The following is a 21,192-nucleotide window of genomic DNA, read 5'->3' on the forward strand; positions in this document are numbered from 1 at the left end:
CAACCACTAGGTTCTCCTCGTCGTTTTTGATGCAAATGCGAATAATATAAATAGTAGTAACTGTCAACGTGGGCCTCTGGCTGGCATGCCTTAGTGCATTTAGTAGTCCCACATCCCTAGGGGGTAGGCATTATTTATTCCCACTTTAGATCTGAAGAAACTAGGATCAGAGGTCAAATAAGGAGAAGGCTCCCCTCCCCGTGACCCCTCTGAGCGTCCCCGGAAGCCACCATGTGGCGATGACCATACTATGGTTCTGGTCACCTGACTGTCTGGAGGGATTGTTCCCGCTCTGCTGAAAGGCAGCAGCCACGTCTTAGTCCTTCCTGTACCCAGAACACCTAAGCGAGGGACTGAAACAGATAGCGATACTCAAACACACACAGTGAGGGGTGGTGGGCGGAAGCCGGGGGAGGGGACTAGAGGAAGGACAGCTGTGGTCCCCTGAAGCCCACGATTAGCACACCGCTTCCTTCTCACCGGTGTCTTTCTGAGGTTTCGTGCTTAGGAAGCGAACTCTCCAGAAAGGCTGCCTGGATCTGTCCTGTGTGAGCTTCGCAAGGGGCTTAATGCCTCTAAACCTGTTGCCACGTCTGTAAAGTGGTGATGACGGCAGTGCCCGCCTTTCATGGGACTGAGAGGCGTAAATGTGACAATCCAAGCAAAGCTTTTGACGGATGCCTAGTCGGCCAAGACTGCCCGATGACTGGCCGCAGGCCGCCTCTCTCCGACACCACCGTACGCTGCCAGGGGCTGTCCCCTGACACTCTACCTCATCCAAGATCGAAGGTAGAGTTAAAAGTGAGTAACGCCGAAAAGATGGAGTTTGTTGGTGATCGGATTAAGTGGGTGTTTCAGGACAGGAGATGTCATCACAGACGCACACAAAGTCACGTCTGGGCAAGAGACACGTCCCGATCTGCCGGCCACCGAGAGAACCACCTACCCTTCTCTCTAGTAGACCTAACGGAACCTAAGCAAGTTCACACTGTGTAAAATCTACCCGAGGACGATGAAAATTGAAATCCTGACCAGCTTATCTTTATGCGTTTCACAATTGGTTCGTATTCGCACAGAAAAAAAAAAAAACAGAGAAGTCGCTTTTACCTTATAAGGTCTAGGTAGATCGGGCTCCTGGTACCTCAGTTTTAGTATGCCTATCATGGATAACACAGTCCAGATCGAAGCTGCAAAATTAAGATAATTTATCAGGTCGATCAGGTTCATCGACACCACCGCGATGGACGCCATAGTGACCAGCAACAGCACAGACGGGAACGGGGAGGAGTGGCGATTGAGCATAGTGAACAATGCGGGCAGCTGGCCCTCTCGGCCTGCGGTGTAAGCCACTCTTGACGACTGAAACACGTTCATCAGCAGGCTGCTGAACAACGAGGCGGAGATGCCGAACGGGACGACCCACGCCAGCGCGGGGAGGACTCTGTGCGTCCACGCGACAGCCACGGGGCCTGCAGGAAGCGAGCACACGAGGAGGCACGTGAGAAGGGGGAGCCGACGAACACGCTTTCAAGTCACTGCCAGGCGCACGCGGGAAATGCGAAACGGAACGAAGGAAACGGAACGTCGCGCGATTTCACCGTTTCCGTCCTCATTTCACACGGACACGACGCCGCGGGCCCGTGTCCATTTCGGCCCCGTCGCGCTGTATCATAAATGGTCACCATCTATATGTCTTCCCCACTTCACTTCCTAAGGGAAGGGCCATTCGTTATCTTTTCTATAAAACTAAGGTTTCACTCAGTGACGGGGTACGTTTTCAGTAATACCGTGAAATGCGCTGACTTTGGTGGGTGGGTGATTTGAACGCATGCTTATTTTAGAAAAGAAGTTTACAGAGTGCTGGTGGTCGCAGTCAGAGTTCAAAAAAGCACGGGGCGATGCCGCCCAAACGGGAAGGAGACTTCTGACAGCACACATCACGGTGCAGTCGGAAATACTTAACAAATGAAAACGAACCACACAGACAAAGAAAACGAATTACACGCCCAGTAAAATTCTCATGACATCTGGGCGCTCATCTAAACCACAGACCAGGTTCTCAGCTGGAGGTGACTTGGCTCCTTGGGGGGGGTCATTTGGCAATGCCTGGAGCTTTTTCTGGTTGTCACAACTGGGGAGGTCGGGGTTTACTACTGGCATCCAGTGGGTGGAGGCCAAGGATGCCACCAAACATCCCGCCACGCACAGGACAGGCCCCCCATGAAACCCTGTCTCGTGCTGGGATGGAGAAACCCCGCGTCTAGAGAATATTCTGATTTTGTTACTTAAAGGTGAAGAGAACTAACGAACACTCACTCATTCACTCTAAGTCGGTAGCTATAAAAGGCGCCAATGAAGAAAAGCCTCCATTCCTCGCTTATGAGAACTGATTCCCGTCCAATTGATATCACATAGCTATAGACAAGGGCATGTCGTTCAGAGTCGCTCACCGTCAGGGACGAGCTTTTCCTGTGCCGACATCGTCTAGTTTTAAATGGAACATGGAGCCCTCGGGAACACTGCGTGCCCAGGGCGGCGGTGACATTGAAATCCTCCCACTGGAAAAGCCCGGAGCAGGCCCCTCACTGCCACAGGCCCGCAGACCTCATTCCAGAGGGACAATGTTCCCTGCTCTGTCGCAGAACTCGTTCAAAACGGAGGCTCCTTTTCCCTCCTTCAACAAGCAGAGAAGAAGCGCTGAGGACACCAGCGAAAACCCGACACGTCTGATGTCACGGGTCCTTTTCCTACGTGCGCCACGGAATCTGAAGCGTATCACGGCTTCGTACGACTCGTTTTCAAAATCCGTCAGATGAAATGTGCATTCAGTTCACACCACATCCTAGGGATTCCCTGCTCTGTAGGAACTTTTCACATTTTCTATTCCCATTTGACGGAAAACGTTCATTCTTCAATCCTCAAAATTCCCCAATTTTGAAATCCATTTCTAATGCTTAGAATTTTTCTCGTGTCAATTATGCAGTTCATTAAAGAAAATGTGGGAAATTCAGTAAAGAATAAAGCAAAATCACCCACAATATCATTCCAGCAGTTTTCCACTCTTAACTACTTACTTTCTGTCTCAGTATAATAGAGATCCTCACTGCCACAGGCCCGCATTATAAACATTGTTCCTTTGAGTATTCATCGACAATATGATCTTTGAAAAAGCTCAGAAGGGTCTATTACAGGGATTTCCATAAATTATTTGTTCATTTCAAATTCGTTGGATGTTTCGATGATCTCTCTGTTTTTGCCCTCGTACGTAATGCTATGGTAGCTGTCCTGTGCATACAAGTTTCATCTATAGCTCTGATTTCCTTAATTTAAATTCCTAATACAGTAAAAGGTAGATACAGGAATTTAAAAAAATTATTTCAGAATTTAAACATGCTCTGAGAATTTTGTGCCTGACCAGCAATCACTGTAAACTAAATTATAAGCAATTATAGTCAAAACACACGTGCCAAAACAATAGTGCCACCCACAGAAGTGCTGCACCCATCATGACACCAGTGGAGAGAGTCACAATTTTTTAACCACCAGAATGGCCAGGGCCGATGCTTCAATGAACCGTAACAACCAGGCCAGCTGACCGGCGACCCTGACCACACCCATAATTAACTTTGTAAATTGATTCTCTACATAATCAAAGTAGTTTATACATCACTACTTGTTCTCATCCAATTTAGCACTGGGTTGGTTCCCACGAATACTCAGCATCTTGGTGCTATCTGGCTTATAGGGCCCGTCAGATCCATCGCTGGTACGGTGCTCACGGCGCTTCCTGTGCGGCAGTGACTCGGAAGTGAGGCCAAGTGTGTCAGGACTTTTATATCAAACGCCGCTTAGGTTGCCCCGAGGGCCCCCGAAGACTTACATGGATGGTGGCTGACCTCAGGCTCGATGCCGATGCCGACTCGGGGAAACTGTCGGTTTCCTGTTCCTCGGTTCTTTCAAATTTCCTCTTAGTCCTTAAACCTGTTATTTGCTTTTAAATATATGTTTATTTCCTTAAGATTTTCTTATTCTTTCGTTGTTTATTCTACAATTAAGACAGTTATCTACAACCAAAATAGTTATCATTGAATCGAATTTTCAATATGTTCAGGGCCTTTTGCCATCATGATGAATTTTAGCATTATTTACAGGAAACAACATTATACAATATGAATCGCATCTACTCTTTTCACTGCTAAAATCCTACATTTCAAGTTTGTCATTCTTTACATCAGGTAGGATAACGTTTGGAAAATCAACGTGGTAAAAGTGTTAGTCACTATAAGCCCTGAGGACACAGCACCACTGCTCAGGAGAGGTCACGAGAGGAACCCAGGCTTCGCCACACAGCAGCCTCGGCGAACTACCCCCCATTCTCAGAAAACGCACTGCCGAGTTTAAGGATGAAGCTGTTCTCTAAGCCAAATCATACCCTTTGCCATCTTCAAAAATTACCAGTTGATTCTCCAAACGAAACAATGAAAAGCCGTCCCAAGTCTGCCTCCTAAAAGTACCAGAACCGTCCTTATTATCATTCATTGCCTTAGTCATTTGCATACAAACCTGAAGAGAGAATTTCCCTGGGGGTCAGAACGGCCAGGTAAGACACGTTAACCAGTAAGTAAAGGACCGTCACCAGCGCTAAGGCGGTGAGTATGCATTTCGGGATTGTCCTTCTGGGGTTCTCCAGCTCCCCTAGAACACACAAAAGAGCGAAATCACAATTGGTAAAAATGACGTCTTAAATGTGTCTTTAAACCGGCGCGCTGTGCTAGGCGTCGGGCTGGCTTCTTCCTCCGCCCCCGGCCCCCGCCACGGCACGCGCGCACCCGTGTGTCCCAGGCACCCGCACCGGCGAGCTGCGTGCGCACCCCCTCTCCGAGCGTGGGGCTCAGTGAAGAGAAGTGGGGAGGGGGCCTTTCTTCATTTTCTCCATCGATGGTAAAATTACCGAAGAAAAACTCCGGAACGGAAACAAGAGCCGAGCCCACCGGACGCTGGATGGTGTGGAGCCGACCCGTGTCTGTGGCCTCGTCCACAGAGGGCGCGGCGCGGGGCGTGGGCGGCGGTGTGCCCTGGCAAAGCCACCCGCGAGGAGAGCAGACACGCGACGAAACGGTCACGGAATCCAAGGCGAATGGGGACCGTGGCGCACGGGCGCTGGAGGCCCGAGCGCTGTGAGAATGTGTCGCCTGACTGTCTGGTCCAGTCTGGTCCCCTCTGCTCTCCGTGCGCCTCACGCCCTGTGGCCACCAGCCTGTTCCCTCCTTTCCTAGCCACCTAATGAGGCTTGGCTTGTCCTTCGGACCTCAGCAGATCATAATTTCTGGGGAAACAGGAAGACACTTTCCCTGGCCAGCAAAATTGCTCCAAGGTACGTCCCCAGAGCACACACGAGGGGTCGGCACGAACCCCACCTCCCGGCGGGCGCTCCGCCTGCCCTTTCTGTCACCGTTAAGTGCAAAGCAGGAAAAAAGAGGCCGTGATGTAGCGTCACGTACCGTGGATTTTCCAGGATCGTCTTATTCTCAAATATTGTCCCAATCGTCACACTGTTCTCCCCAGTTTCGCCATTCTCTGAGGATGGTCCCTGACATGCGATGACACGTCATAGCTATGTGCATGTGAAGTCGCCCTGTGCCCCAGCCCCTGCAAGGGACCAGGCTCAGACCTCTCACTCGCTAGAAGCCAGTAACTTCCAGTGCTCAAGATTTCGCTCCAGACCGAACCAAATCTCAACAACCCCCCACGGACACACACACAAGCAGTGTCGCGGTGGCGAGAAGGGCGGGCCGCTGAGGGCCCTGGAACATTCTTCCAGCAGATTCCTCTTTTGTCGCTTAACGCACGTATGTGGGTTTCTGCTAGTTGGAGCCAAATCTCTCCGTCTGCCCTCTGACGCCCGTCACATGTCACCACCTGCGACGCAGCATCCCTGGCGCCATCCGAGGGGAGCGGGTGGAGCACTCAAGGACCAAAGAGAAGCCGCTCGTGGGGACCTGGCCTGTGTCATGTACTGGCCGTGAGCTTTGTCCGACTTACCGACTCACGAGGTTTCACATTGGGAGAAATGTAAACTATAGAGACACTAAAGTTCCAGTCAACTGCCTGGCCCTTAATGAGTTCGGAATGGCTCTGGACAGCGAAAGGACACTCTGGGGATTAACTGTGCCTTCCTCCGGGCCTTTTCCTCTTTCTCATTGTGTGATAGATTGACAGAGAGGAGGTAAGGGACACAATCCAACAAAACGTAACGCAATTTCAAGTTATAATGGCCGGACAGGTAGTGAATATTTGGGGGCTTGAACTTAGAAGGTGAAAGTTCCTACAATATACAAAGTCGGCTGTCGACAAATCACCGTTTTACAGGTCAAAGTGTTACTTGGAATTTAGTCGTATTTAAATTAGTTGTAAATAAATTAACAATCCCACCGAAATTCCTGCAGCTTTTGTTTACTGCCAGCTGTTGTGAAGGACCCTATAGGTTAGTTTACTTTGTAAACCTATTTTCAGCAGACAAAACATGATCTAGCAAGAAAATATCTCTGGAGACGGAACAAGGTGAAATCGGCTCAAATAGGAGCCAGAGATAATTCTTCAATCCTTCCACGAATGAGGCAAAGTGAGAGGGTGACAAAGATTTGCTAACTGTGCCGGCCTCTCAAGTCGCAGTGGCCCATTTAATCGCAACTGCACGAAAGAGCAAAGTCCGGCCGTAGCTGTCTCTTCTCAAGACCTCGCTTTTCCACTCAGTGCAGACCGACTGACCTCTCTTGCTCAACGTCCACCAGCGCCCTCTGACTTAGTGAAATGGCTTCTGGTCAGCATCGCACCGTGTCAGTCACACCCTCTTGGGGGAAGAAGTGAGTTTTGCTCGTGATGCTCTAAACCTCCTGTGGCTCCTTGGTTAGGCCTTTGCCTCCGGCCTGAAAGCTGGCCCTCCACTCACCCGTCTCCAGCCCTGTGCCACGCTGCTCTGCTTCTCTGCGCACTTGCCCTGGAAGTCACACCTGTCATCGGCCCGCGAGATGGAAACCAGTCCGCGGTCGCCCACTACCGTGCCCCGTGTCCTGCACGCACCTGTACGCTCTGGTCTCCACAGCCATATCAGGCACAGAATGACAGTGATGTTGAGCCATGGTGCCCATTTTTCCAGATGAGGGGGGAAAGAAAAAAGTAAGCGCAGAGAGGTGAAGACACTTGCCACAGCGAGTGAGTGGCAGGGGTCAGGCCAGGATCCAGGTGTGGCTTCTTCCACTAGACCGTAAGCCTCTTATGGTAAAGAACACATCTCACTCAGCTTCAGGCCCGAATGCAGAGTTTTAAAAATAGCCAGTGTTTACAAAGCTATTTGCTGATTGAATCATTTACTGAACGATCGGTGATTATGGGGGCCCGGAAATGGAAGGGAACTTAGCCCAAAAGCAGAGAGTCTGCTTCTTGCTTAAACGTCCAGGGAAAGAGCTGGTTAACGAGGCTGGAGCTGAAGAAAATGAAATCGATGAATGTGGACGGGGCCCTGAAGAGGTGAGGGAAAGGATGGAGAGAGCGTTCAAGGAAAGAGCCTGACTTCGAGCATGGAGAGAAAAAGTCTGTCTTGACATCGGAGGCCAGAGTGCTAAATCCAGCCTCGGAGCAATCTAGACCTACGATTCTCTTCTCTTTAGAAATACTCGTGAGCCTAGGTGTGTCACAGCCACCCGGCACAAACACGACCTGGCACTGCTCCATTCCTGGAGTCACAGTGTCATGGGAGGGAATGATTTCCACAACCCCAGAATCCATCCTTTACCAGCAAGGAAACCAGAGTATCACGAAGAGCCCCTATCCGTGTCCCAGAAAAGGAAGCTGAGGACCACGGATAGGGGCTCTTCGTGATACTCTGGTCAAAATACTCGGCGCGGGGAAGAGAAGCTGTTCCATGAAACGCTCTGGAATAACCGTGGGGTGAGGAGGTTGAGATCAGGTGGCCAGTGCAAGGCCGGCACATTCTGACCTGATTTAGAAAGTCACAAAGAAGAAAAAGAAATGGAATCATTTATTTAAAATAAAACTCAAAATCGAATTGAAAAAAATGTCCATTTCCTATTGTATGCAATAAATCATGGCTCGAGAGGTTTTTCTCAGCGAGTTGTTAATCACCTGCTATATACGTAAGGCATCCCCCGCCCGAATATGCGAAGTACCCTTGGAAGACGGCTTGAATCAACTGGGAGGCGTCGGGGTACTCGGCCTGGAAAGCGTTCCGAAAGCTGGCCACGTTCTCCTCCCTCCCTCTCGCCAGCAACACCACCCCGCTCACGGAGACGAGGCCGAGGATGGCCATCTTCAGCACGGTGCTGGCCATCTGGAGCCAGGCTACCTCCCTCACACCCCGAGAACTCAGAATGCCCACCACCCACAGGAAGGCCAGCGCCAGGCAGCGCATGGGCAGCCCGGGCACGGGGCAGCTGGGGTAAAAGGGCTGGACGCTGTACTGGGCCAGGAGCAGGGCCTGGCTGGCTATCACGGCGGCCCCCAGGAACAAGCCCGTCCAGAGGTTCAGGAAGGAGACGCAGCTGCCGAAGCACCGCAGGAGGAAATAGTAGTGGGCATCGCTGCACGGGAAGGTGACGCCTATCTCGGCCGAGCAGAGCGCGTCCATCAGGGCCAGCAGGGAGCAGGCGGCCCAGACGCACAGGGACAGCCCCACGTTCATGCGGCAGTACTTGAGCACGCCGGCGGGCGCCACGAAGATCCCCGCGCCGATTATTTTGACCATCACGAAGCTCGTGCCCCAGGAGTAGCCGAACACCCTCTTGAGCTGTATCTTCTTCTCTCCGTCCATTGCAACCCAAGAGTTTTACAAGTCTAGGTAAAAGCGGTTTCCCCAGCGTCCTGTCTACGCCGCCGGAAAGGCTGTCGGCGGATCCTCTGAGGCAGAGCAGGTCCTCTGCGTCCTACCTCCGTTTAACGTAGCAGTTTTTAATCATTAACAAAACGTACGTGACGCATCCAAGTCAAGTGGCATAAGATTCCTTGGAGAGGTTTGGTTTGACTTGGTTTTTAATTATTATCAAAATAATACATTCAGATGGAAAAAGGAATTTAACATGAGACAGGGCGCCGCGGCCGAAAGCAGCGTCCTGCGTCACCGTGCCCTTCCCCAGGCCGTCCCCACCTCTTCCGTGCGCGAACACTCGTTCGTGACACGCACGGTCGCCTCCGTGACTCTCAGGACCACCAGAAGACGCTGGCCGTCGAGCATCTCGACTTGAGAGAGTGTCCTTCGCCTTCCCGTCGTGGACGCTGGGGAATGAGCCTTCTACACTCTCGCGGGTCCCGCTCCCTCTCCCTCCCGTCTATTATCCTCAGACTTTCAAGAGACGAAGTATTTACCTTAGGTCAGGACCATGGAAGCCAGTCAATAAGACGAGAGCGTGACGGACCCCACACACAGGCCTGTCCCTTGACCATTCATCATCCCGGTAGCCAGGGTCAAAGGCAGGAAGATGTGGACAGGACATGCAGGAGGAGGCCTGCCCCAAGGACGAGGGAGGGACGGAGGGTGCTGAGCACGGAACAAGGCTTGGGCCTGTGTCGCTCTTACAAATACTCCAACATTCCTCTGAGTACCTGCCTCCAACGCCTCACAAGTTTGGAGCACACCCCGGCCTCCTATGTAAATCATTTCCGAATTATCCTCTAAGAGTAAATGAAAACATTTATGATTTTACTTCGGTTGTGGGTAAACTGGCTACTGCCTGACAGACAGGACCCCAAAACCCACTGATGATACTGTGTAGGTCTCAGTAAACATGACCAGGCCCTCATCTCAAACAAAACCAGGCTCCCCACCCGTCCCAGAGAGGTAGGTAGAATGGATTAAAAAAAAAAAAAAAGCATCATCCAATTATATACAGTCTATAAGTGATATCTTAGATTCAAAGATACAAATAGGTTAAAAGTAGAAAGATACAAATCGATATATAATGGAAACAGAAAAAAGAGCTGCAGAGGCTTTACTAATAAAAGGCAAAATAGGCTTTAAGAAAAAATTGCTACTAGACTGGAGAGACATTTTATAATGACAAAAAGATCAACTTAGCAAGAGAAATAATAATTATAAACTGTAAATACCTGACAGAATTAGAGGCGGAAACAAAAAATTCAACAATAGTCGTAGACTTTGACACTCTGCTCTCAAAGCCTGATAGAAAAACTAGAGAGAATGTATACAACTTAAAGCACAAAACAAGAATATGTACGACTTAAAAATATCAACCCACTTGACCTAACACCCATCAAGAGCAGAAAATAAATTCCCTTCAACCACACATGGAACACTCTCCAGCATAGGTGATATGTTAAGGCAGGAAATGACTATCAACGAATATAAAATAATTTATTAATACTGATGGAGTTAAATTAAAAACTACAAACAGAAGGAAGCTACAGTAATTGTGAGTATGTGATGTTGCAAAATAATAGACAAATAGATCAACAGATCAGAATTGAGAGTCCAGAAATAGAGCCTTATATTTTAGTCTACTGATTTTTTTTTTTCCCACAAAGGTGCCAAAGCAATTCATTGGTGGGTAAGGTAGTCTGCTCAAGAAACGGGGCTGGGACCATCAGATCTCCACATATGGAAAAATCGACTAGACTTTCATCTGAGACCATCCACAAAAACTAACTCCAAATGAATCATATAGTTGAATGTTGGAGTTAAAACAATACAAGTTTATAGAAGAACAGATAGAAGAAAAGCTTCAGAACCTTATGTTGGGCAAAGCCGAAAAGCATGGTTCATGAAAGAAAAGATTGTTAAATTGGACCACATCAAATTTTAAAACTTTTGTACTTCAAAAGGCACCATTAAGAAAAAGAGAAGACAAACAACAGATGGGAAGCATGTATTTTTAAAACACATACCCAGTAAAGGCCTTCTACCCAAAATTCACACACACTCACACACACACACACACACACACACACACACACACAAAATAAAATGCTTACAACTCAATGACAGGAAGATGATCCATCAAAAATGGGCAAACGTGAATAGACATTTACCAAGGAAGATATATAAATGGCTAATAAAAAATAAGCCAGCATATGGAAAGATGCTTAACAATATCAGTCAGCAGGGAAATGTAAATTGAAATCACAATGGGATACCATGTCCCACCTCCCAGAATAGCTGTGATAATCCAGACAGGCAGAAACCAGTGCCGGCCAAGGACCCGGACAAACAGGAGACCCCCCCCCACCCCCAAGGCACCGGCCATTCTGGAAAACGTTTTGGTCATTTCTCTAGATGTGACACTTAAACGACCCTATCACCAGCAATTTCGAAGGAGGAACGGCGAGCTGGCCGAGCCCCAGGAGACAGGACGCGGAGGCGTCGGAGCGGAGAGGGCGCGGCGCTGTGTGGAGGACACGGTCCTTTGGGGTGGCCACCTCTGGGACTTGCTGCGTCTGCAGCCGGAGGGCCCTGCGTCCTGGGAACGCCTCGTTCTCAGGCAGATCAGAGACGTGGCCGCGCTGCTCTCGGCCCACACCTCCTGATGGAGCCTTGGAGGACCGAGGCAACAGTGTTGCTGGGGACCAAGAGAAGATGCTCATGCCCTGTTGCCCTCCGGGGACCCCCAGGAACCAGGAAGGGGGTGCAGCAGAGAGCGCGGCGTGGCAGGCCCAGGAGCGGAGGCCACGTCCACGTCCTCCCGAGACACCCGTGGCACCCGCGGAGTGGAGAAGAGGTGTGGCAGCCAGCTGGGGGGGAAGGTGGCCGTACGATTGGGACAGAGACTCTGTTCCAACAGGTCCTATGGGGCATCCTCAAAAGAGACGCAATGAGAACGGGCTCGGGGCCTCACCAGAGCTGTGAAACAGACTGGATGCCAGCCGAGGCCGCACTCTGCCCGAGCCGCCACGTGGGACAGCGCCATCGAGCCTCCGCCAGGGATCTGACAGCGTAAATGACATAGATGGCAAGGACCCAGGACTCACAAAGCACGACGGGACCAGGTCCCTCTCGCATTCCCCACTGTGGCAGCAGCATACGCCCCTAAGATTTAAAAGTCGACCCCCAAAAAAGGAGAGCGAGAAAGACTGAATGAGGAGCACATTCTGGGTACAATTATATTTCTCCATCAAATGACTGGAAAAAAACCTGAATTTATTTTTACTTAGAAATGACTGTGTTTTCTGCTTCAGGCAAAATAAGAACTTTGAGACAAAAATCAAAGCGAATTGTACAGAAGATAAAGGATCGGGCATTCGAGAACCTTCTGAAACAGGAACTCTACCCTGACTGAGGCCCTCAGACTTTAACTTGCAGAGAATGTGGCAGGAACAGTTGGCCTGGAATTTGCCCGAGGATCCTGCTGGCAGTCACTGCTGACACAGGTGCCCGCACCACCGCCAGCCCCCAAGTACCGAGAGCGGGTGGCGCCTCACCGAACAGCCACTGCACGCACGAGAAGGCCTGGGAACCTTCACCCACTTATCTTAATGATTTGCAGACTGGGAGCAAAGGTTCACTTCTACAAACAGCGATTTTAAAGTGAGAAGGCGCTCAGCAATCCTTGCCCTGGACTTCGAACCCTGCTTAAATGATCTCTGTTCAGATCTGCAGACGAACAGGGGCAGAGAAACATTATTTTAGTACGTTGTTTTAAACTTTTCCGAATTGAGTAAAAACCGGAATGTCCTATTTTGTTTCTTCTGTTCACATACTGCCTAAATGGCGCGTCTGTACAAGGAGATGGTGTAGGCTGACTTTCGATATATTTGGATCGATAATACACATTGTCTTCTGATCCTGTTCCGTTTAAAGCATTTATAACCTACCGAGTGACGTTATTTCATCCGTTCTTATTTCTCAGACGCTGATGGAGTTATGCCATTCAGCTATACAATTGAAATACACACGAGTGGGAAAATATTGATAAATAACTAAATGCCGTTATCATTTGTGATCTCGTATTTCAGCTTGGATCAGAACATGCACTTCAAACGAGGATTGCGTTTCCGCAGGAAAAAACTGGGGCAAGTTATTTGAAGCAGAGGAGCCGACAGACGTTCGCATCGCTGGCTCCGTTTGTGCAACACGCTGGCAGATCCCGTACGGAGAAACTGTCCGCCGCGGCGGTCCGCGGACACTCAGAAACACGGCCACGTTCCACTCGGAAGGCAGAGCGCATCGCACTGATGACATAGCCGACGATAAGCCGGAAGAATGGAAAGTGGGAAGAAATGAAGACAAACATCGAGAGAGGAAGGAAAACGTTGGGAGGGAAAGAGGCATAAAGAAGGGAGGAAGGGAGATCGAACTCGCTGTACTATTCGAATCTCAGGAGTTCTTCCGGGTAGAGGTTTTTATATTGATTCACAATAGTGTTTTGAGGGAAATGGCCACTTTATAAAAACCACAGCTGGTCAAACAATCTGCCCAGTGCATAAAAGGTGAGACTTACGATTCGATGAAGAGAAAGCTGGTTAATGGAGAGGCGAAATGAATGGCAAACTAGCAAATGCGCTTTTCGATTTGGAACTTGGCCTTCACCTTTTCCACCGCACTGAAGAATGGGACGATGTCTGGTTTGGCATCAGCGTCCCAGCCCTCTAGGTCTGGCACAAGGACGGCAGGTCCAGTCTCATTTCATGATGTCGGTTAGGACTTCATGCAAATCAAGTTACAGGAAATATGAGCTGCTTTTAAAAATATGGTCATGATTTTTTCTTGTACCAGAGTAAACAGCTTCTTCCTCAGTTCAGTGGCTTACTGCCACCAGGTCCCTAATGGTCACAAAACGGATGCCAGAGCTCGGGCAGAGCACGAGAGGCCGGGGCATGAGGATGGGAGGTGGCGGTGTTACCTCGCCTGTTTCTTTTACCAGAAAATCAAGTTCATGGGGATTCTCCCACTAGAGGGGCAGGAAGAACTGTCGGGCCAGCCAACCGACAGTACTGGCAATCGTTTCCAAGAGCTGTTCTTAATTCTTTGACCTAAGTAAGATCCTCGTTACGAACTAAACCAAGTTCAAGAGCTCTATAACCAATTGCCAGGAAAATATTTCAAACGAGCTAAATCTTCCAGGAACCTGGTTAATCTTTAGGGTCCTACTTTGTGTTATACACAGTGCTGGTAGCACCTGGCGTCGCACACCCCTTCCCGGGGGACTTGCTTCCCCAGCATCCGGTCTCCCAAGGGCAGGCAGTGGGCCCTGGGCACCCAGCGTGTACGAGGTGACAAAGTGAGTGACCTATGTCTGCTCTCTGTGAGCTGATCACGAAGGCGGGTTGGGCCAGTCAGATTCCTCTGTTAAGAAATTAAAACTGAGAACCAGAGGCAGAAACGGTCCTGGTTGCAAATCTGAACGACCTCGACACCGTGGCCCCGTGGTGGGGGGCGTCGTGCGGGAAGTTAGGACAGAGCGTGAGTTTACAGAGTGAATGAGGAGGGCCCAAAATGCACTGCTTTTTCTTTCTTTCTTTCTTTCTTTCTTTTTTTTTTCCTACGTGATTCAAGAATCAGTACATTAAAAACAACAGGGCTAGTGAAATGCCCACATTGCAGCAGGGAAAAAAGAGGAGGGCCAAGTTTCAAGAAATATCTATTTCATAAGTAAGGAAAATAAAATGTTGTTTGTCACATTCTTCGCATAAATGTTGACTTACAATTATGAATCAGCAAAACGCCCAGCGTTAAACGGCACCCGCCTCACCTAGAAAATCAGGACCGGCCTTTGCGGATTCACCATGGCTTTGGAAGCTCGTGACCCAGCCTTTCACGTGAAGACAAGCGGCTCTGCCACGTGGGAACTCAGCGACCCATTTACAGCAAAAACCCTGGAACGCGCATCTTTTTTTTTGGACCAAAGCAGTAGGTTTTTTTTTTTTTTTTAAGTGGAGAATTGTGCCAAAATTTGGTTGCCTAAGAACTTTGTTTATCCTCTATATTTGTTGTTTATTTTTCACGTTTCACAATGTTTCCGCACGATTAGCATGCCCGATTAGCATGGCGATCATCTTGCTTCTTCCTGCCAGCTGCTCACATGGGTGCTGGTAGAACTGCTCTCGGGGGTGGACCGTAACGGACTTGGGAGGGCCGGAACCGGTCCTCTGGGCCTCACAGAGCGAGCGAGCAAAGCCTCAGACTGCCCGCTACTCCTCCCAGTGAGGTACCAGACAAGCCACGTCAGTCAAGTCCGTCAGCGTATTGGGGGTCTTCAGGTTGTCTCTGGAAGACTCCCCAGGTCTCTGTCTGCTTCTGGCTGGACGTCCTGATGGAGACAGGACCTGGCCACCGAGGCCCTGCTCCCTGTCTTAGAGGATTTGGTAGGGACAGTGGTTCTGCTGAATTCAGGGAGACCCGCGAGCCCCACAGGGCTGCGTGCGAACCCCACGCTTGAGGCTGTTTAGATCTATGATCACAGTTCATATTTGAAAAAGTCACAAGAGACAGGCCAGGGCAGACTAGCCTGCATGGTGCGGTGTCTGCTGCCGGGAAAGGTCGGGCACACATACTAGGGGACTATTTTTGACACCATGGAGAGAGCAGCCTCGCTCTGCGAGCTGTTTACAACCCGCTCTGGATTCTCAGGCAGCATCAGAGCTTCTTCTTACGTGTTTCCAAAGCCCGTCCTTAAGGACCCGGCCCTCCACTCCACAGCCAGCTCACCTAACGCCAGCCACCTTTCACGTGACACCTGGGTGCCCATGGAATGACCTCCATAAATATCTGTGCACGTAAGGAGTGCAATTAACCCCATTTCAGAGACCAGCCAAGAAGCTGTGCAGTTGCATCACGTGCCAGAGAGAGAAAGTGTGGCTTCAGGGGCACTATTTTACATAAGACTAACATCTGGAATTAGAGCAACGATAACCCAGCTCTATGATGATGCTTGTTTATAATTTAAATAGCTGCCAGTGACTGTGAATTCGAAGCTGTGAGGCTGGATCCGCAAAACGGGTTAATAACTACAAACCATAAGAATCAAATTTTGCCATATAATTATGGTATGTGAGGAGGAAATTGATATGAATCTTATTTTGAATTGAATACACACACAATGACATTGTTTCTCTAAGGCATTTGAGAATTTTTTAAATGCGCACAGGAAAAAATAGAAATAAATATCCCAATATATCAACCTGCCAGCCTGGGAATAAAAGACTAAGGAAAAAATGCCAATTGGGGAAATGGCATTACCCACATCTTCAAACCAATATCGGTAGAAACTTTCAAAAAAACTGAAGAGGATATTTTATTTTATTGCAATTCCTTCCTTTTAACTGAGCATAAACTTACGAATTCAGTAGAGAAAGCACAGGAAGAAAGAATCGAATATGAGCAACGCTTTTATTTAATGAAATGATTGTGCAGATCAATTTTAAAGAGGTACACACTGTCAAAAACAACACGAAGCTGCAGTAGACTGGGTATGAATTCAGGCGCATTTACGTCGTATCTCATTTCAGAAACAAATGGATGACAGCATTTCACCATCGCTGATGTAGCAGACCCTTACCCTTTATTTGGAATTTGGAGCATCCTCACCAAGCTGTGATTTTTTAAATATATGTCTATAGCTTCCTGCTCTTCATTAGCTACATCAGGTAAAGAAGCATTTGACAGCAATTGTATATCAGTGATTTTCATGAAAAAACGACATGTAATTTCAAGAATATGAAAGTAAATACAACATATCCCACGGAGCCGAGAGCTATGCTGAAAAATAAAACAGGGGAAGATGGTCTGAAGTGATGGCCTGCCTCATCTGTATTCACAGCCAAATTAAGAGGCACGAAGGAGAAAACACGGGGTTCTCAGAGGTCGAGCAACTAGACCAGAGCCACGCGGCTGGATGAGTGTGAAAGGTGAGCCTGCGCTCACGGCCACGGTGTGGGCTCTCGTGGCTGTTTCGCTCAACTGTGTTCACTATCCGGTGGACGAATGAGTTAGCAGCAAAGGAGAAGGGGAGGGAGATCCTGTACCCCCTGGGACTTTGAGAGGAGGGCCCATCACAGGGTCGCGTCCCCACTGCCAGCTGCGGGGTGCCTGGCGCTCTGGTCAAGCCAGCATGGTCCTTACCTCACTGTAGCCACAATTTTTTGCTTATTTCCTCACTGTCCCATTGGGCGGCGAGCCGCTGGAGGACAGGGGTTCGGTCTCATTTATTTTTAAACTCACAATTCCTAGCACAGTCCCGAGACCACAGCTGGTGACAATAAGTAACTGCTGGGTGAATAAATGAGCAACTAAGTTAGAGTTTGAGAGGAACCGTTTTGAAGAAGACAGGCTGGGTCACCTTTGTTCCAGGCGTTGCTCCCAGCACACAGGACGCCACAGACCCCGCTTAGGGGCCGAGGGCAGAGCTAGTAATCCAAGCTTAGGCTCTCAGCCCGACTGGGTGGTTGTGTGCCTGTGGCTCTCTACTCGACTTCTCTAAGCCTTAGTTTCTTTATCTGCAAAAAATAGACAATAAAAGTATCTAACTTTCTGCTGCTGTATTAGCTATGAGAGTTAATGTTCCACTCTTAGCAGTAAACCCAATATTTTGTAACAGCTTCATATACGCTGGCTGCCATTGTTACTATTATATTAAGTACTTGGCACAAGCTTCTCCTTAGAGTACCTTCTCCTAGTTTCTTTAAGTCAAGCACCTTCTGACGGATAATTCTGCTTGTCTGTCAAAACTCTCCTACCCTTTGAGACCCTGCAGGCTGAGTAGTTTTCCAGGCCAACAGGAGGAAGGTCAGGATGGAAACTATAAGGTGTGGGCTGGCATTCTGGGGTCTGAGTTCCCAGAGCACCACTTAGGAAGGTACCTGCTCAGCATGCCACACCTGTAAACGGAAGCGCCGAGTGCTACCTGGTGGGTGAGCCGTGATGGCCCCTGAGCGTGAGCCTGGCGAGCGGCGTAGAGTGAGGCCTGGGGCACAGGGTCGCAGCGCCGTCCGCCCCGTCTGGGGCGCCGCGGGACTGCGTTGCACCGACACGTGGCTTCTCGCAAAATAATAGGAATGTCCAGCAGGAAGAAGCTGCAATGACATGACTCGGTGCCAACACTGCCACGGCGTCACCGAGGTTGAGGTCATCGCTTAAGAGCTCATGAGTCATCTCCGCTCCCTCCCAGCGCCAGCTGCCACCTCCTGCTGTCCCCCTCCTTGTCCCCGTGATGACGCTGCTGCTGCTGCTTGAGTCCCTTCCGCTCCGCGTCAATCCTCTACACTTCTCTCCACGACCATGGTCCCTAAGGAATTTTGAAATTTTCGTAATGGTCTCTCCACAACATTTAAGTAATTGGACTAAAATACAAAAATAAAAGAAAAAGAGAACTAAACCGAACAATGAAGCAGGTGCTGCCTAACAAAGTGATTGTCACAAAACGACGGGAAAAGCCACAGACGCCAAGCAAACTGGGCAGTGGCGCGTGGTAAGCGTGGTAGTCCCTGCCCTGACACCTCCGACTTGCCTGCCTGGGGGAGATGGCTGGACGGTGACAGCCAGCGCTGGACAGATGGGGGTGACAGCGGCCTACGAGCCACATCGCCCACAGCCCCGGAGAGGAGGACACCACATGTCACGCAGGCCCCACGGGGATGGCGCTCGGCAGCACAGTGGGACAGCAGTGGCTGTGGGCATCGGGCTTTGCGGTGACGAGAGGACGGGTGCCTCCTGCCTCCCACCGGAGGATGTGGTGGGCGGGGGGCAGCGATTTTGCAGGCTGACCTGGAAGTGACACCTGTGAGGCCGAGCCGCGGTGCGGCTGGTCCAGCCGCGGGGGGAACAGGCCGGGGGAGCCTCTGTCGTGGGAGCGGGAGAACCCACAGGAAGCCCTTCGGGTTCCCCGATGTCATAGCAGCACTTGAAATATTATGTCTTACCCATCTAGTCCGTCGAGCCAACCGATTCCTGAGAATATTCGTGGATGCTCCGATACTCGGCTTCTGGAGTCGAACTGAGTGCGTCACCTTATTTTTGTCACAGAGATGAGTAGGGGGAGAAACTGGTTCGACATGAGCCTGACGGCGCTCGCTCTCCTGTGGGAGGGCCCGTGGCGGGAACACGCCCTGTGCACCCCCACCCACCCCATTTGGAGGTGTCCTCAGAACATGCTTCCTCTGCGTCCCCACGCCACTCTGCAGTGCACAAGGGCCATGAAACGGTTTCCGCCAAACGGCCGGGGCGGAAAACTGGCAAACGCCACTTCCAGGCCCACGAGAGAGCCTCCGTTTTCTCTTCCTTTCCCACAATGACTCTGGGAGGCATATGTCGAAGACGACAGCCTCACAAGAGAAAAGGAATTTAGTCCCTGAATGATACGGGTCCCCCGCCCCGCAATAGCCTCACTGGACTGGGACATAAGTGAACTATAGTAAACTTTCATTGTGTTGAATCTGCAAGGTTGAGAACTGCTCGCTGCGCAGATAGCGCGCCCTCACTGATAACCCCGGTACGGCAGCCGAGGACCCCTTAGACGCGAGAGCGGAGCCTGGGTTTTGCTGCAAAGACCAGACGCCGCTTCCTCTGAGCGACCTTCCTGCCATCACGCCTTGTGCTGTGGAAAACATCTCTAAATTGTATCACAGGAAAGAAAGTCAACTCCCCTTGGGCGCGGTGGAAAGAATTAAATATAGTGGAGCAAAGATAAATCCTGAACAACACGACCCAAACCAGAAAAAGGCGAAAAGGAATGGGAAGACAATTTCTTATGTTAATAAATAAAACAGGGGCCAAAAACAAGATAAAAGAAAAAAATCAACAGAAGAAAGAAAGAGATGACGGAGAGAAAGAGACAAGGAGAGGCAAAGTCAGGAAAAGAAGAAATTCTTTAGGCATCAGGCAAGAAAAAAAAAACCTCCTGAAAGGGAAAAAAGAAGTGATCCACGCCAACACCTAGTGGAGAAATATACGAAGACAATTTCTAAAGCCGTGAGCGGGGAATAATGGCCCAAGGAGATTATATTCAACCAAGACGTCAGAACCTTCCAAATTTGGAAGGACTCGAGGAGTCCAGGACTCAGGGGTTCTCACTGGGAGGAAAAAAAACAAAAACAGAAACAAACCGGTGAACTCAGAAATGGAAAATCCACGTACAAGAACTTGGGATGGGATGAAATCCACCTAAATATGGAATAAATACTAAACACGTGTGGCCAAACCACAATGGCACCTAAAACACTGGCCGTGATCTACAACTTGACAGCACGAAAGAGAGCTTTCGACAGCCCTGTGAGGATGCAGGCACCAGGTGACCGGAGGCGGCGGCCGGGAGGGGCCCAGGGCTCTGGGACCAGCTCTGAATTCTCACTTGGCTTTCTTTGCAGTGGAGGCCCTGAGCAATCATGTAAATTTTCATCTAAAAATGGGGATGACACCTCTACCTCATAGGGGGGGGGGTCTTCTGAGGGTCACGTTAATGCACTTACGGCATTTGGACCAGTGCTTGGTCACTGTGACCTCTCAGTACGTGTTTGCTGTTAGCGATGGCCTCGTTTCCCATAGCGGAGACTTCAATTAATGTTTAAAATGGAAATAAAGAATTTTAAGAATGACTCCAACTTCTTAATGTGTTTTATTATCTCTTTTCTTAAGCTTAGAGAGATCTTTTAGACTATAATATCTTATCAATTTTTTCTTAAACAGGAATTTAATATTTTTATTTAGAATATGATATCATTAAAAATTAGTTCCACCAGTTTATGTACCTACGCTGCCATCTGTATATATGTGTACAAAGATGTCTGGAGTAAAGTTATTTCTATAGAGTGGGATTGGTAGTAATTTTTAAAACTTTTTTTTTGCATTATTTAACTTCTTTATATTGATCCTGTTATTAAAATTAAAATAATATTATATGAGAACAAAAACTGTGTTTCTTGCACTGCTAGGATTGTATGCCTTTGGGAGTTACGTGCTTAGGTGTGTTTACTATTGAGACATTAAGGGAGTTTATATGGCCAAACACCACGCTCTTGGCAAAACCAGTTGCTTTATAGGCAGATCTTTTGGTTCGGCTCTCTACCCTAGTACTGCCTGTGGGAGCTTTTTATCATATTTGATTTCATCTCTGAAACTATTTTTTAAAGTTCTCTGTCGGAAAAGTAACGTAAACTCTTAGAAAACGTCTAAGAAAAAAAAAGGTATTGAGAAAAGTAAATCCTGTCATTGACAATCCCCTATTCCCATCGCGATGG

At 49.2% G+C, this 21,192-nt stretch overlaps 1 protein-coding gene across 6 annotated transcripts in view; it reads right to left on the bottom strand.

Annotated features, from left to right (window-relative positions):
• SLC7A13 (solute carrier family 7 member 13) overlaps positions 1 to 21,192 on the bottom strand; it is a 71,424-nt gene that overhangs the window by 32,217 nt on the left and 18,015 nt on the right. For 2 of the 6 annotated variants that reach the window (XR_005648449.1, XR_005648443.1), the window contains exon 4: positions 4,564 to 4,695. The exons of 3 other annotated variants lie outside the window; for them this stretch is intronic. Coding sequence is in view for 1 of the 3 variants with exons in the window: in XM_039841974.1 (XP_039697908.1) it covers positions 1,108 to 1,469; positions 4,564 to 4,695; positions 8,143 to 8,827 (1,179 nt within the window). In the remaining 2 variants the exon portion in view is untranslated. Of the gene's footprint in view, positions 1 to 1,107; positions 1,470 to 4,563; positions 4,696 to 8,142; positions 8,841 to 21,192 lie in introns of those variants that run through there. One more of the 6 variants, XM_039841974.1, reaches the window with a different exon arrangement.

The sequence above is a fragment of the Pteropus medius genome, unplaced genomic scaffold (genome assembly GCF_902729225.1).
Source record: "Pteropus medius unplaced genomic scaffold, Ma_sr-lr_union100, whole genome shotgun sequence".
NCBI lineage: Eukaryota > Metazoa > Chordata > Mammalia > Chiroptera > Pteropodidae > Pteropus > Pteropus medius.